Source organism: Gekko japonicus, unplaced genomic scaffold (assembly GCF_001447785.1).
Source record: "Gekko japonicus isolate JY-2015 unplaced genomic scaffold, Gekko_japonicus_V1.1 scaffold2921, whole genome shotgun sequence".
Lineage (NCBI taxonomy): Eukaryota > Metazoa > Chordata > Lepidosauria > Squamata > Gekkonidae > Gekko > Gekko japonicus.
Window position 1 is genome coordinate 1 of NW_015167624.1, and position 16,777 is coordinate 16,777.

General features: G+C 49.9%; 2 protein-coding genes across 2 annotated transcripts in view; both read left to right on the plus strand.

Annotated features, from left to right (window-relative positions):
• Positions 1 to 74: 74 nt before the first annotated feature.
• On the plus strand, positions 75 to 11,815 carry LOC107112840 (wiskott-Aldrich syndrome protein-like; the record flags this gene model as incomplete). The annotated part of the gene is made up of 6 exons (XM_015414038.1): positions 75 to 117; positions 3,075 to 3,228; positions 3,455 to 3,483; positions 3,521 to 3,700; positions 9,441 to 9,549; positions 10,852 to 11,815. Coding segments are annotated over 6 exons (568 nt in total), but the record flags the coding sequence as incomplete, so codon positions are not given.
• Positions 11,816 to 16,746: 4,931 nt separating this feature from the next.
• The window catches only part of SUV39H1 (suppressor of variegation 3-9 homolog 1), an 11,782-nt gene continuing 11,751 nt past the window's right edge, over positions 16,747 to 16,777 (plus strand). The window contains exon 1 of the mRNA XM_015414041.1: positions 16,747 to 16,765. Coding sequence (XP_015269527.1) covers positions 16,747 to 16,765 — 19 coding nt within the window. The remainder of the gene's footprint in view (positions 16,766 to 16,777) is intronic.

The following is a 16,777-nucleotide window of genomic DNA, read 5'->3' on the forward strand; positions in this document are numbered from 1 at the left end:
CACAGCTTAGAGGGAGCATCGGCTGTCAGTTGCGTGTCTTTGCTCAATGGATCTCTTCTGTGATTCCTTTGCAGGCATATCCAGCACATCGGTTGGGATCCCAACAGTGGATTTGATGTATGTACCCACATGGTTTACTTGACGGAGGGAGAGACCATGGGGGGGGGGAGTTATTCTTAGGTCTCCAAAAGGTGTGAGATCCTCAGACCAACACAGCTACCCACCTTGATCTAACGATAAAATACACATAGACTTTTCATATGAGTTTATTCATTATAATATAGCACACAGTATAGCTGCCAAGAGGGACCTGGCAACCCTAGTATAAAATATCAGCCTCAAGGCAGTTCTTAAACAAGTGATTCAGCTTTATTAACAAGAACAATCAACAACAATACAATACAGTAAGTAGCTCAATTTATAGTCCTTTGGCCTGGCAAACCACGCCCGCTAGGCTGTTAAACCCCAATCGTAACTTGTAGATAACGACCAATAGTTGCTGCTCCCTCCAAAACCATCCCTAAGCTCTGATTGGCCCCCTGTGTAAAATAGCCAATCAGAACGTGCAGTTTAGGATACCAGGCCTCTATGAAGCTGTGGACTGAAGCTCAGATCAACTCAACTGTGACCGATTTCCCACAAGCGCTGCTCCACGCTCGCTCTTCCCTTTTGCCCCGATGGTACGTGTCAATTTCACACAAGCTGCTACACGGCCCGGCCCGCAGCTTCGCGTGATTTCCCCCACGTCTACTCAGTCGTGTTTTTTGAGGATTGAGTAGATGCGGGGGAAATCGTGTGAAGCTCCGGGGCAAAATGTGGCCGCGTAGCACCTTGTGTGAAATTGACACCATGTACCATCGGGGCAAAAGGGAAGAGCAAGTGTGGAGCAGCGCTTGTGGGAAATCGGCCCTAGGCTGCGGTCACACGGAGCATTAGCCACACTACAGAGACGGAAGATAGGCGGATTTTCCGGGCACAATCAAACCGCAACATCTGGGAAGCGTAGAGCTCCCGTGGCTAACCCGAGGCTTCCCACCGAAGATGCGCCGTAAAAAACTAGTACCTCCGAGGTACTAGTTTCCGGAAACCGCGGGGCAAGGGCGGGCGTCTGATCACGTTTCGGTGGTAGCTCTTGGCATCCGGCGCCCGCCCATGTCCCGTCACGAAAAGGTTCCCCCCCCAAGTCTCCAAGGGATGCGCACAAGCACCCAACGGCGCATGCACACACTTTGGTTAAAAAAACACACACAACCCCCGCCGCGCCGCTTCTTTGCTGCGCCGCAGGACTGACGTATGATCAGCACCTCCCCCCAAACCAAGGGACGTTGGTGGGACATTTGATCCTGCGGCCGCGCGGTAGTTTGCTCGGCAGCAAACAGCCATGCCTCCCCCCTCGATATCCAGCCCTAGTTTAGCAGGATCTGAGAAGAAAGGGTTTCCCCTCAGCTTCCTAGTAAACACTGCAGAAAGGCCTGGCCAGCAGAGTCAGAACAACACACTGCACTCTGCCTTCCCTGCACCCCTAGTGGCTGCCATTCAGAACACATCTGGGGAAACAGTAAACGTGTCCCGTGACTGCAGCATGATGCTGGCTTCAGGGGGCCCTCCAGCTGACTTCCGCCCCTGGAATTTTGTTTCCCCAGTCTCCTCCCCCCCCCCACCCTGTGCGTGTGTGTCTAATGGACAGGGAATGGGTCTTCAGAGCTTTCTGTTGGTACTGTCCCCTTTCCTTCCAGAAGGCCAATACATTTTGCAAAATCAGCAAATACGGGCTAAATCTACCGAGGTTTCGGAGTGCAGATTAGGTTGGCGCGCGAATTTCGGTTCGTTTGTCAATTTCGTTCCACCGCCCTGAAAAGCCGTATGGCTGTGCCGCAACCAGCACAGGTGCTAGGATTGGCTTGGTTGTACACAGTGTTTGAGAGGAGGGCCTGACAGTGCCGGGGGGATCTCATAAGGTAGCTTTAATGCGTTCCCGCAGCCCTGTAACTCCACGCTGCATTCCATTTCTGTCAGCCGCAGCAAAATCAGCCATCAAACAATAAACGGTGAGCCACATTTAATTTTAATTACTTAATTAAAACATTTTAATGCCCCCTGTACACCTGATCAGGGTCTCCCAGGCAGCACACACAAAAACATTTCAACAATAAAAAACAACATTTAAAATGATAAAACAATGCAATTAAAACACATAAGGAAATGGTACCAGAACCAGGGAGGAGGACCAATAACCATTATTGGGGGAATGGCACATGAAACAAAAAAAGTCATCACCCACTGGAGGAAGAGATATATATATATATAAGTCATCACCCAGCTACTAAAGGGAGGGAGTTCCAAAATTTTGACACCATGATTGAAAAAGCACTTTCTCAGATTGCTGCCTGTATAGGCCAAGATGGCAGGGGCAACCAAAGCCAGTTTGGTGTAGTGGTTAAGTGTGCAGACTCTAATCTGGGAGAACCGGGTTTGATTCCCCACTCCTCCAATCGCAGCTGCTGGATGACCTTGGGCAAGCCATAGTTCTGTCAGAGTTGTTCTCTCAAGGACAGTTCTGGAAAGAGCTCTCTCAGCCCCACCTACCTCACAGGGTGCCTGTTGTGGGGAGGGGAAGGGAAAGGAGTTTGTAAGCCGCTCTGAGACTCCGAGTGATGAGCGGAATGACTGGATAGATTCATATGGGAAATGCTGGTTCTTAAGATGCATTGGTCCCAGGCCGTACAGGGCTTCAAAGGTCAATCCCAGCCCATTGAATTGAGCCCGGAAGCAAATTGGAAGCCAGTGTAGACATAACAAGCCTAGAATTATATGGTACCTACAGCCCACTCCAATCAGCACCCTGGCTGCAGCATTCTGTACCAACTGCAGCTTCTGGTCAGTCTTCAAGAGCAGCCCCGCGTAGAGCGCATTGCAGTAATCTAATCGAGACGTTTACCAGGGCATGCACCCTGGTGGCAAGATCTTTTCATGTGTCTTGGCTCAAGACGTCAGGCATAGCACAAACGATGGCAACGGGGGTCTCGCAGGCATGAACACACACCCATCCGCGCATGTTGATATTTCGGTTTCAGGTGAATAACTTGGATCCTGACTTGAAAACGCTCTTCTCCCGTGCGGGAATCAGCGAGGCCCAGCTGACTGATGTGGAGACCTCCAAGATTATCTATGACTTCATTGAAGGCCAAGGAGGGCTGGAGGCTGTGAAGGAGGAGCTAAGAAGGGAAGGTGAGACACTGGGAAAGGAAGATGTCTGTGACGTATCCCCCCGGGACCTTAAATAACACCACTCCAACTACTAAATGGCTTCTTATTTAGAATTTAGATGCACCGATTTGAGGGTGAGCCGTACAAGACCTGGCGACCGTATTGGAGACCCCGGACTTCGGTGTAAATATACGCAGGCAGTCACCCGTGAAATGGGATCTGAGTGTTCCTATTTGTTTGCTTTCAGGTCCGACGCATCCCCCCCCCCCCCCCCCCAACCGAACCCGGCCCCCCCCCCCCCTCTGGATCAGCCCCACCACCGCCTCCTCCCCCACCGCCTCCCCCACCTCCCTTCCAGAGCTCTGGACCGTGTCCTCCACCCCCTCCCCTCCCCGGAACGCTGGGTTCCACGGGGACACCACCTCCTCTTCCTCCCTCCTCGGGGCGTGGCGCACTGCTGGATCAAATACGCCAAGGAATACAACTCAATAAGGTGAGACGAGCTGGGGAGTCTCGTGGATGGATTGCGCTGCGTGAGGCGGGTCCGACTGCCATATTCGGGGTTGGGGAGGAGTCATCTTCCCAGGGTTGGACTGGCTAGAGGAGGGGTCCCCAACCTTTTTGAGCCTGTGGACGCTCCGGGGATTCTGACACAGCATGGGGAGCGCAGCCACAAAACGGCACAGGAGGCGGAGCCAGCCACAAAATGGCTGCTGCCGCTTACCTCCAGTCATGCAGTGAAAATCTTGTGCTATGGCGGCAGCTGCGGCCAAAGCCATTTTAAAAAAAGAACAAAACTGAACCTCAATTAAATCTCCAACGGCCAAGAGCTCTACCTGGCCTCATCCACTTTCTAAAAACGCTTGGCAGATACTGGAAATGACTGCTGGAAATGACTTCTGTGAAATCAGGTGGTGCCAAAGAGGCGCTGTTTAGGATGAGCTGGCCCGTGTTTAGCGGCTCCCCCCCCCCCCCCCCCAACGGGGGGGGAGACGACCCCCCCCCCCCCCCAACATCAGGGAGAGACAGGCTTGGACAGACAGAGCAGAACAGTTTGTGCTTGCCCTGCAGCTAAAAGGTTGGACCAGCACAGTAAAGACTGGATTTTTAGGACTCTTTTTCACGAGGGAAAGTTTATTAAACCGATCTGGTCTCAGCCTACGAATCGTCACCATTATGAACAATTGACTTGCTTTGCAAAAAGTGCTAGGACTAGGGGTCATTTCCTGCAGGAGCGCACGGGAGCGGAGCTCCGGCAGTAAAGAGCCCGGGGGGGGGCCACATGCAACAAGCCCCACCCCCTGCTCCCAGCAGCCCTCAGTCAGAGCAAGAAACAGCCGGGTAAGCTGCAGAGTTCCCCTTCCCCGGTCCAAAACAGTCCAGTGGCACTTTTAAGACCAAGTTTTATTCAGGTACAAGCTCTCCCTCCTCTGTGAGGACAGATCTTTCAACTGTACTCCAGGCATAACAGGAGAGGAAAGAGCACATGAGCAACATACCAGATTATAATCACCATGAACAAACCTCCGTTGTTTTTTTCCAGGACATCTGGAGAAACCCAAGTCTATATCTCGCAATGCTATGCATCTGTGATGGTTAGGGTTGCCAGTCTCCAGGCAGGAGACTTCCTGGGATTACAACTGATCTCCAGGCAACAGAGAAAAGTTCCCCTGGAGAAAATGGCTGCTTTGAAGGGTGGCCTCTATGGCATTATTCCCCATTGAAGTCCCTTGGCTCCCTAAACCCCACCCTCCTCAGGCTCCACCCCCAAAATCTCCAGGTATTTCCTGTTGGAATTATTTCCAGTAGTGAGCAGAGTACTCAAGGCTTACACCGCAGCAGAGCCCATCTGGAGTGTGTGTACTGCAGGAACAAAGTTACATGGAGCTTCTTTATCTTTGTTAAACTAATAATAGCCCTTTATTATATGGAACGTCATTCTAGACAGGATTGGGTAGAGATAGGATTCTAATCTAGTCTAACTAGCTAGGATGGATAGAGATGCAGAAAGTATGTCCTACCCTCATGGTGCCAAGATCTGGCAAAGTGTGTGGAGAGAGAGGGTGTGAGACCACAAGGAGGGAAGTTTCCCCAACAGTCGCAATCTACACATCAAAGGGATAGCATCAGAGAGTGAAAAGGAAAGGCTGCTCAGTGTCCTAGCCTATCTATCTCTCTGACTCTCTTGTGGTCCTCCTTCGTAGGCTGAGGCTAAGAGACAGTGCAAAGTCCTTCACTTCCAGCATTTTCCAACCCGGAGCTGGCAGCCCTACACGCTTTACTTTTAAAAAACCAGGGAAATCTCCTTGAGAGTGCACCAGTTCTGTATGACATCGTGGTCTGAGAACCTTTTCCACACTGATATCTAAGATACACCGGTACAACATTTGTTTGTGGCCTGCATATTACAGTGTGATTGACAAATGCAGCTGAGATGACTGCATCCTAGAACGCCAGGTGAAGCCATGGAGCCGACAAATAAGATGGGTTTGCTGATAGATATTGAGTCTGTGAGCAGACACAAATCTTGAAAAGGTCAGTTCATGTGTTTTAAAGTCCTTATGGCCACCAGAAGGACTTTCGTAAGAATATAAGAAAAGCCCTGCTGGATCAGACCAAGAGTCCATCTAGTCCAGCATCCTGCTTCACATAGTGGCCAGCAGGTGAGTTGTGGGTTCTCCTTCATTCCTGCATGTGGAGAAGGGGATTCAGGTGCTGAAGCCAGTGCTCTTCGTGACAGGAAAGTAGGACGAGGACCTTGAGAAATTTATTTGTGTCCGTGGTGCTCCCAGAGTAATACAGACAGATCAGGGCATGAATTTAGAGCATTTTGGCTCACAAGAACCTTCTTCAGAGGGCAAATAGTACAAAATACAACATGCAACAAAGTCCCTGTTACACTGGCAAGGCAGTAAACAATTGTTATAGGACCAAAAATTGAACGTTCCAATCTGGAATTGAATTGCATACAAAATGTTTTTTTGCTTGTGGGCCACAAATGTATCTGGCCTTGTGTCAGAAGCAATTGCATATTTTGGAGATAGTAATAGCATCAATATGTACCTTCCAGTTTAGGTCCTAAACTTGTGAGCTGAAACGCATCAGGTCATATGTTGTTCTTTTTTTGTGCATTTGTCACATTGAAGATTTTATGAGGTTTTATTTAGGCCCCTACAAGGTTATCATGTGTTTTTGAAGTAAGCACGAGTACTTTTGTCTATACCTTTTATGTTTTTAACTTTTGGCCCTTAACTAGTTTTCTAAACTTCCTTTGGAGGTTTTTGCTTGAGTGGTTTATGTTGTGTACTAAGGATGAGTCAGCCTCAACTAGCCCTGGGATCGGGTTGAGCTTGCGTCCACAAACAATAGCTGGCTAGGATCCTATAATGGACCAATAGAGAAACAAGGATCCTAGAGTGGACCAATAGAGAAACAATGTAATGTAAATACCCTATCGTTGGGAGTGGGGTGTGTTTGGGGTGTGGTGTCTTGCATGCTTAAAAACCAGGCTTCTGCCAGGGATTTTCAGTCCTTCTTCTCCTTGCTGAAATCACTAATGAAGAGAGCTGATCACTATACTTGGAGTCTGTTCATCCATGGAACCCACTATTTAACAGTTTAGTTTTTCTTCCCCTCTCTTTGTGGGTCCATCCCAAAATCTCCAGGTATTTCCCAACCAGGAGCTGGCAGTCATAGATACGGGGGACCCTTAAGGGTTAACAAAATATGATCCGCGATCAGAGGTCATTTCGGGGGTATCGCGGGGGATCGCAGGTCCCCCGGGTGAGGTGCAGGGGGGCAGGGCACACAACGAAGCCCCGCCCCTTCTTCTGGCCGCCCCCTTCTTCCAGCCTCATTCTGTTGCAGACGGATGAAGAAGCAGGAGGGTAAGTTGGCGTCCTCTCCCTCTGCCTGGCCGAGGCCACTCCACGTGGCCTCCGCAAGGACTCCCAGCCCCATCCAGGAGCTTCCCTGAGGTAGCTGTGTTAGTCTGTTGCTGCAAAATAGTCCAAGAGTTCAAATAGCACCTTTAAGACTAACCTTTAAGACTAAGACTAACTGAGTGGTGGGTGTGGCCTTATTGGCACACTTCCGGTGATGTCAGGGGGTGTGGCATATGCTAATGAGCAAGTTCCCCTTGCTCTTTTTCTACGAAACGACCCCTGTCTGCGATCCTTTATGAACTGGATGGGAAGCACAGTGAAACCTGTGGTCCACTTTTCAGAGGTGGTTTGCCATTGCCTGCTTCCACGTCACGACCCTGGTATTCCTTGGAAGGTCTCCCATCCAAATACTAGGCAGGGCCCACCCTGCTTAGCTTCTGAGGTCTGATGAGATCGTGCTAGCTGGGGCTATTCAGGTCAGGATCCTTGCGGCTCACTAGATTCAGGCTTTTTAAGCCTGCTAAAATAAAATAAAATAAAATAAAAAATAAATTCAGTCCACACGGAAGAGCCTCAGCAGGCCGCTATTCCGAGAGTTAACGGGATTGGAGGAAAAGCAGGAAGATTCCACCCACAAGGAATTGCTAACCATCAGTGCAGCCTACACATAACGCTCGGACTCTCTGCTCTGGTGTTGCAGAATCAGTGACCACCGCTTTGGTTATGAGAATTTTACTCTGGACAGAAATAACGACTGACTGTTGTGGGGACACAATCCCATGTGACAGGGCCAGCGGTGAGGCGAACTGCAGACATTCCGCAAAGCCCGTTTCCCCTCATTCTGTCTGAAAGTTCCTGTTCCCTCTCCTAATGGCTGAGAGTTTATTTTATTTATACTTATTTAATTTATATCCTGCCCTCACCGCTGAAGTAGGGCAGCTGACCTGATATTATGACAAGATAAAACAGTTAAATTGATAAAAAATTGCAATAAAATCGGTCTAAAATGATACATAAAGTGCTAGCGCAATATAATGATGGTGGGCATCCGGCAGCCAGCTGGCAACATGGTCTGGGTTAGCAGGACGAAAGGAAAGGGACCGAACCACATAAGCCTTGTCTGAGTTATTCACATTTTATAAACAAACTGTGACGACCTCCTTATTTGGGAGGACTGGTTTCCCTTTAAAAGTGTTCTTTATTTTATTCTACTATGTATATACGGCTGCCACCAGGAAATTTAAGGCTTTCCAAACCTTTATACTTTTACTTCTGCTCTTGCTGGTTAGGTAGACCGGGTACAAGGCTTATGAGGAACTATGTGGTCCTGAGGAATCCCCAGGAGTTTCCCAACCTGGATCTAGCAACCCTGCCCCCCATTTCCTGCTGGTGGCCAAGGGGGAGTATGGTTGCCAACTCTGGGTTGGGAAATTCTTGGAGAATTGGGAAGGTGGAGCCTTGGGAAGGGCGGGGTTTGAGGAGGGTGTGTGTGACCTCACCAGGGTATAAAGCCATACAGTCCATCTTCCATTCCTGGGGGGGGGATGTCATTGTTTGAAGATCGGTTGTAATAACGGGAGATCTCCCACCCCCCGCCTGGATGTTGGCAACCCTATGGGGGAATTCAAAAGCCTGGCGGAAGAGCTCCGTCTTGCAGGCCCTGCGGAACTGTACAAGGTCCCGCAGGGCCCGGATCTCCGCCGGGAGCTCATTCCACCAGGTAGGAGCCGCCACCGAAAATGCCCTGGCCTTGGTTATGGGGGAATTATAGACTTGGTCTCAGCTCAGCAGTGACGGCATCCAAGTGGTTCGGCCAATAATAGCAGTGGCTTCAGCAGATCAGGAAAATAAATAATAGAGCTTGTTCATTTCTTTCCACTTCTCACATATCCAGCATCTACCACAGGGGTCCTCAACGGGGTGCTCACAGGCACCATGGTGCCTGCCAACACCTTTTCTGGCTCCCACCGAGTGTTTTTAGGAAGTGGACGGGGCCAGGTAGGGCTTTTGCCTTGCAAGGCTTCTGATTGGCCACTGGAGATTTGATTGGCTGTTCAGATTTTTTTTAAAAAATATTGCTTTGGCAGCAGCGGCCACCACGGCACAATGACCTACACTGTGTGACTATAGTTAAGCGGTGGCAATCATTTTGTGGCTGGCTCTGCCTCCTGTGGCAGCCATTCTGTGGCAGCCATTTTGTTGCTGCGCCCACCATGCCGTGTCAGAATTCCAAATGTGCCCGCAAGCTCAAAATGTTTGGGGACCCTTGATCTAAGAAGAAGTCAAAGGGCTTGCCTGAGTCTGACAAACCCAAACGACCCCCACTTACCACTTCCCCATTTATTTCAGACGCCTGACACGTTGGACACTCCACCACCACCCGCCGAAAGCGAGGAAGGCCTGGTAGGGGCTCTCATGCATGTGATGCAGAAGAGATGCAAGGTCATCCACTCCTCAGGTGAGTGGTGTCGCTCTGCCACCATCAGAGGGTGTAGCGCACAGGTGGTGGTGGGGAATACGTAATAAACTCCTTCAACCCAGTGATCAAACTGAAAAGGGACTCAAACGCAATTCAGGGGGCAAAATTCCATGGTGGTACACTGGCAACTCCATTTCGAACATTTTTCTTAAGAAACAGAAAATAATAATTAAGTGTCCTTAAATTGCAGCTGAATTATGGCAACCCTCCATTGGGGTTTTCGAGACGACAGGGCTATTCGGGCTACTATTTGGAAATACATACCGGCCCCAGTCACACGGGCCAGATAACGTGGGGGGGGAGGCGTGGCTGTTTGCCCCGGAGCAAAATAAAGCGTGGTAGCTCGATCACATGGTCCCCCGAGTCTCCGTGCTTTGGCTGTTAGCTGGCGATCACATGGCGATGCTGCATCATGGCAAAGAAGCGGCGTAGCGCAATCACACAAGCGTTTCGCGTTTGTGTGCATGCCCAGTTCCGTGGAGCAGCACTGCTTTCAGTTTCGTGTTTGTGCGCATGCGCTTACGAAAAACATCCACTTTGCGGCGAGACGTGGATGGGTGCCGGATGCCACGGGATACTAGCGCTCCTGCAATCAGACGCCCGCCTGTGCCACCCATTTTCCAGATACCAGTGCACTTTCCTTGGTACTTTTTAACTTTGCATCTTCGGCGGGACGCCACAGGTTGGCCACGGGTGCGCTACGCTTCCCAGATGTTGCGGTGTGATCGCGCCCCGAAAATCCGCCCGACATGTGTGCCTTTCGCGTGGCAAATTCTCCATGTGAACGGGGCCACTGATTCCTTTTGAAAGCCATTTACTGATAAAGTACAGAGCAGAGAATCACCGACCTCTTCTCACACTAAGAAGCAGTTATAATTTGAACTGGGGGAATTGTATTTGAGTCACTTTTCAGCTGTGTGGAATTTTGCCCTCTGAACATTTGGGGAAACTCTATTTGGAGTCAAAGGGTTAAACGTTCCCACCCTCCGTGCTTCTTCCCTGATCAGATCAGCATGCGCATGCAGACATGGGCTCACACATGGTCGCATGGATTCAACAAAAACCACCAGTAGGGTAATCCCAGACCTCCAGACTAATGTCTGCTTTGGCACTAAGGGCCCAGTGCAAGTTGAAATCGCTCGTTAGTAATGACTTTGAAGGTCTGGATGTACCCAGAATGCATGTTTATCCCTATTTGAAACTCTCCTTGCACGGGTGCTCCGGAGAGCCTTCTGGCTTATCTTCCTCCCGCATTATTTACTCGTTCTTCTGCATCCACAGACGACGACGAAGATAATGGAGTTGAAGACGACGACGACGAATGGGAGGACTGAGGGTGTCTGGCACCGAAAGCCCCCTTCCTGCAAACTGGTTGTTGTCTGAATGGCTGTAGGCATTTCAGTGTGTTGCTCTTTCGTCACCGGCATCCCAAAACCCGTTTCCCTACCTCATCTGGCAATCTGTGCAGACTCTCTGTGATCCAGCCGCGTACTGCTTATTCTCTTAGGCGCACCTGGACGCCTTGGACAGTTTTAGAATGTGAGGCTGTAACCCTAAATCTTTTCACACCTTTGTTCTTGAAAATACCATAGATAATCTTCGGCTTCTAACTTTCTAAAGGTCATATTATCTTTCAGCCAACCCCTTCATTGCCTTTTCTTTCTCCTAGCCATATAATCGTGACTTTTTTTTTTTTAAGCGGTTCCCTTTTTGAGGCCAACGCACAGGTAGGAAGAAGTCTGGAATGTAAAGAGAAGCCCCTGTCATATAAGGCAACCCGTGCTTTGTTAACTCGTGCAGAAATCCTAGCTGTCTCAATTCTTTGCACCTTTCTTTCTTTTGCTAAGCACGTTTCCTCTTGCTTTTACCGTGGGAAAAAAGCAATCTTCAAGCTTTAAGACGGGGATTACCTGTTTACCTTCAAACCTGGCTAAACGCTTTGATTGTGGCGCGATCCCAGAGGAAGGAAGCCACAGAACCTTCCCACCGCGTTCGGTTGGTGCCATCGTGGAGAAATATGTGCTGTGAATTAAAGTATTTTGAATGTACCTACTGGCCAAAACATTAGAGTCAAAAACAATTTAGAAGATGGCAAACCAACAAGTAGCTATCCCAATTACTTATGAATGGCCTTCAGACTCCTTCAGAGGATTCTTTCAGTCTTTCAGTGTTCCTTCAACAACAGCACTTGTAGAAGGAACACTGAAAAAAATAACAGATTCCCCCAGAAAAAAGCCCTTTGGCGAAGCGCATAGGGAATTTTCAGCTGAGTAATAAAATATATACTTTTTCCTTTACTTGCCCTGTTGGCCTTGTCCTTATTTCTTTTCTCTCTCAAATGAGCCAGCCTTGCTGGGAGGGCGGGGTGAAAATCTAATAAAATAAATAAATAAATGCAGGATTGCCAATCCCCTGGTGGAGCCTGGAGATCTCTTGGAATTACAACCGATCTCCAGATTATAGAGTGGAGAAAAATGGCTACTTTGGAGGGTGGACTCTGTGGCATCGCAGCCCTACTGAACTCTCTTCCTCCCCCAGACTCCGCCCCCCCAGGCTCTACCTCTGAATCTCCAGGAGTTTCCTAACCTGGCATTTGTTCACTTTTTTGCTGACTCATGGCAACCCCGTGGGGGTTTTCAAGGCAAGAGACGTTCAGAGGTGGTTTGCCATTGCCTGCCTCCGTGCCACACAACCTTGGTGTTCCTCGTATTCCTTGATGTTCTCCCGTCTAAATACTAGCCAGAGTTGACCTTCCTTAACTTCTGAGATCTGATGAGACCTGGGCTATCCAGGTCAGGGCAGAAGCTGGAGTAAGTTAAAGGTTTCCCTTGCTCGAAAGCCAGTCGACTCCGACTCTAGGGGGCGGTGCTCATCTCCGTTTTCAAGGCGAAGAGCCAGCGCTGTCCGAAGACTCTTCCGTAGTGCACCGCATGACTAACCACCAAGCCACACTGAACGCTGTTACCTTCCCACCGCAGCAGTACCTGTTATCTACTTGCAGTTTCTTGCTTTCGAACGGCTAGGTTGGCAGGAGCTGGGGCCAGAGATGGGAGCTCACTCTGTCACGCGGCACTGGGGTCTTGAACTGCCGAGCTACAGACCTTCCGGTCTGCATCTCGGCGTGTTAACCTCTGAGCCACCGCAGCCCCATAGAACCTGGAGTAGGCAACCCTAATCATATGCTTGCCTCTGGATCTCATGGAAGAGTCCTTCACAGGGTTACCAGTTCCCCCGTGGCCACCAGCGGGGAATGGAGGGGTAAGGTTGCCAGATCTTTATTTATAAGATTATGCATGGGATAGAGCAGGTCGAGAAAGAGGTACTTTTCTCCCTTTCTCGCAATACAAGAACTGGTGGGCATTCCATGAAATTTCTGAGCGGTCGGGTTAGAACAGATAAAAGGAAGTACTTCTTCACCCAAAGACTGATCAACACATGGAATTCACTGCCACAGGAGGTGGTGGTGGCTACAGGCATGGACAGCTTCAAGAGGGAATTAGATAAGCATATGGAGCAGAGGTCCATCAGTGACTATTAGCCACAAGGTATAGATAGGAACCCTCAGTCTGGGGCAAGTGATGCTCTGTCTTCTTGGTGCTTGGGGGGGGGGTAGCAACAGTGGGAGGGCTTCTAGTGTCCTGGCCCCACTGCTGGACCTCCTGAGGGCACCTGGTATTTCTGGCCACTGTGTGGCAGAGTGTTGGACTGGATGGGCCTTTGGCCTGATCCAACCTTGGCTTCTCTGATGTTCTCTTATGTTCTTATAATCCGAGTTGGGAAACTCTTGGAAATTTGGGGTTGGAGCCTGGGGATGACAGGGACCTCAGTGGGGTCCAATGCCATAGAGTCTGTCCTCCAAAACAGCCATTTTCTCCAGAGGAACTGATCCCTGTAGTCTGGAGATGAGCTGTAATTCTGGGGGATCCCCAGGCCCCACCTGGAGGCTGGCATCCCTACTCCTTGGCTACGAGGCTTCCGTTTTCTTCTATCCCATTGTAGCAGGCATGGAAAAATGGACACTCCGGTGACCCGTCAGGAACAAATCTATAGTGTTCATATGAGTACGTAGTTCTTACCCTGCCCACGCCCTCTGCATCTGTAGGGGCAAAGAGACAGCAAGCAAAGAAAAACCAGCGCTAGGAGAGGAGGGCAGCCGGGTCACCCAGGTCAGCAGAGGAATGGAGTCAGGTCATCCCAAGCCGTGGTCAACAGGTCATCGGCAGGATTTTTCAAACAACTCTTTTATTCAAGGTTTTCCAAACAAACAGCAAGGGGGGGGGAGAAGAAAGAGAGAGATTAACTAATAATGAATAAAACATAATAGTACATGGAGAAGACTCTTGAGAGTCCCTTGGACTGCAAGAAGATCAAATCAGTCAATCCTCAAAGAAATCAACCCTGACTGTTCCCTGGAAGGCCAGATAATGAAACTGAAGCTCAAATACTTTGGCCACCCAATGAGAAGGGAGCACTCACTGGAGAAGACCCTGATGCTGGGAAAGATTGAAGGTCAAAGAAGATGGGGACGGCAAAGGATGAGATGGTTAGACAGGGTCATCGATGCAACGAACATGAAATTGAGCAAACCTCAGAGGACGGCGGAAGACCGGAAGGCCTGGCGGGATCTGGTCCATGGGGGCGCGAAGAGTCGGACTCGACTGTGCGACTGAACAACAACAAACAGTCTATGGGTGTTCCAAGAGCTAGCCAAGCATGAATTTATCTGAGGGATTTTTAATGCAAAGAGTGGTTTCATAGTCAGGCATTGGGGGGTGCCCAAAGAGACACACAGGGATGATTCCTCATGCACTCATTGCTGCTGCGGAGGCAGAGGTATCTGTAGTGGCAGCAGGGCATCCACGTGGGGGTGGTGGGGAGGGGGCTGAACACACACGAAGCTGCCTGATGCTGGATCGGGCCCATGGTCCATCAAGATCAGTGCTAGCAACCACAAGTTCATAAGAACATATGAGAAGCCATGTTGGATCAGGCCAACAGCTCATCCAGTCCAACACTCTGTGTCATGCAGTGACCAAAACCCAGGTTCTGAGGAGGTTCACTATAGCCAGGAATCCCTATTAAATAGCAGAGGGCGCTAAGCTTACATGCAGCAGCAGCTTCTGGGCACTACGTGTGCTAGCAAAGCTACAAAGAGCCACTTGTCAGTTTTGAACTAATGAGAGTTCTTTATTTAGGGAACTGCATTCTGGATAGGATCCATGGGGTCGCGAAGAGTCGGACTTGACTGTGCGACTGAACAACATTCTGGATAGTAGAGGTGGGAGACAGGGATAGAATCTAATCGAACTAGATGGGATGGATGCAGATGGAGAATGCATGTCCTGCATCCATGGTGCCAAAGATGGAGAGTGTGTGCCCCTTGTGTGTGTGAGAGAGAAGGTGTTAAAGCTGGAAGAAAGGAAGTCTTGTCCCTAAGAATAGCATTCTACTTCAAAGGGATAGTATCAGATCGCAGGAAGGACAGGATGCTCTGTGTGTCCCGACCTCTCTGTCTAAAAATGTATGGTTACATTGCTGAAGTTTGAGGCAGAAGACCCCCATTGAGGCAGAAGACTCCCACTCTTGCCCCCCCCCCCAGGACCAAGAATACATGCGCTGGATAATGCACTATCAATGCACTTTAGCTGTTGTTTGCAAGAGGACTGTGCCGTTCCATAGACCAATTCCGCAAAAGCAGCTGTTGCGCTCTCTGTTTCCCCCGTTGTACTGGTCAATTTCCCACTATTTGCTGCAGGGCCACATTTTGACACGCATCTCCCCCGAGTCTTCTTGATCCTTATTTTTTAGGGCGCAACAACTGCTTTTGCGGAATCGTGCTTGAATAAAACTTCGTTGGTCTTAAAGGTGCCACTGGACTCTAAATTTGTGCTACTGCTTCAGAACAGGGCTAGTCGAGCCGAGCCGACCCGACCCGACCCAACCGATTTTCCCTGCATCTTCTTGATCCTAAAAAATAAGGATCAAGAAGACAAGTGGGCAATTGGTGGGAGATGCGGGTCAAAATGTGGCCGCACAGCAAATAGTGGGAAATCGAACCCTACAACCAGGGGAAACGGCAGACCGAGGGCACAACTGCTTTTGCGGAATCGGTCACAGTAAAATCCCGTTGCAAAGTGCATTGAAAGTGGATCAAAAATGCATTATTCAGCATATGTGAAAGCGCCCATTATTGTGCTCCATCTATAGTAAAGATTCCCTTGTTCGAAAGCCAGTCGAATCCAACTCTAGGGTTGCTGTGCAAGAGCCAGCGCTGTCCAAAGAAGTTTCCGTGGTCATGTGGCCGGCATGGCTAGATGCCAAGGTGCACTGAACGCTGTTACCTTCCCACCGAAGTGGTACCTATTCATCTACTTGCAATTTCTTGCTTTCAAACTGCTAGGTTGGCAGGAGCTGGAACTAGAGACGGGAGCTCACTCCGTCATGCAGCACCCGGGTCTCGAACTGCTGAACTACTGACCTTCCACAGCCTGCAGTTCAGCGTCTTAACCACTTGAGAGCCACCACAACTCAATCTATAACTTACATCTATAATTTACAGCTAATAGCCACCAATAGACCTCCGCTCCATGTGTTTATCCAATCCCCTCTTGACGCTATGCTTGTAGCCCACTGCTTGTAGTAGTGCATTCTAAATTCCCTGTGTTAATTACGATTTGGGTGCAGGAGCTCCTTACTTTTAAAAAATTACTTTTTAAGTCTTCGCCGTCGGCCGAGGCACCAAAGCCGGGGACGGTGTTCTTTTGCCAAACTGACAGCTTCGATTTGTTTTTTGTTTTACGACCCGTCGTTTACACGGAAGCAAGGCCGGCTGAGCCCAACGGGACTTCCTCTCCCCTCGCGAAGCACACCTCAAAAGACGGCAGCGGGGAAGAGTCGGCGGGCGTCGCGCGCGCGGCGGAGCCCATGCAAATGAGGTCAAGGAAGGCGGGCCCTCGAGGTCGCTCCGGGCGGGACTTCGCGCGCTCCCGAACTTCCCATTGGGCGAGGCGCGCGCGGCTCAAAAGGCGAGCTCCGGCGGGCCCGCGCCATAGGGTAGTTCGGCGCCGATCCTCCCCCTCTCCCTCCTCCCCCCCCTCGTCTCGTGAGATGAAAAGTTTCTGGCGGCCTCAGTGACTGGAGGGAAATTGAAATAAATTAAAAAAAAGGGGACCCAAAATGGCGGAAAATTTAAAAGGTGAGTGGAGCG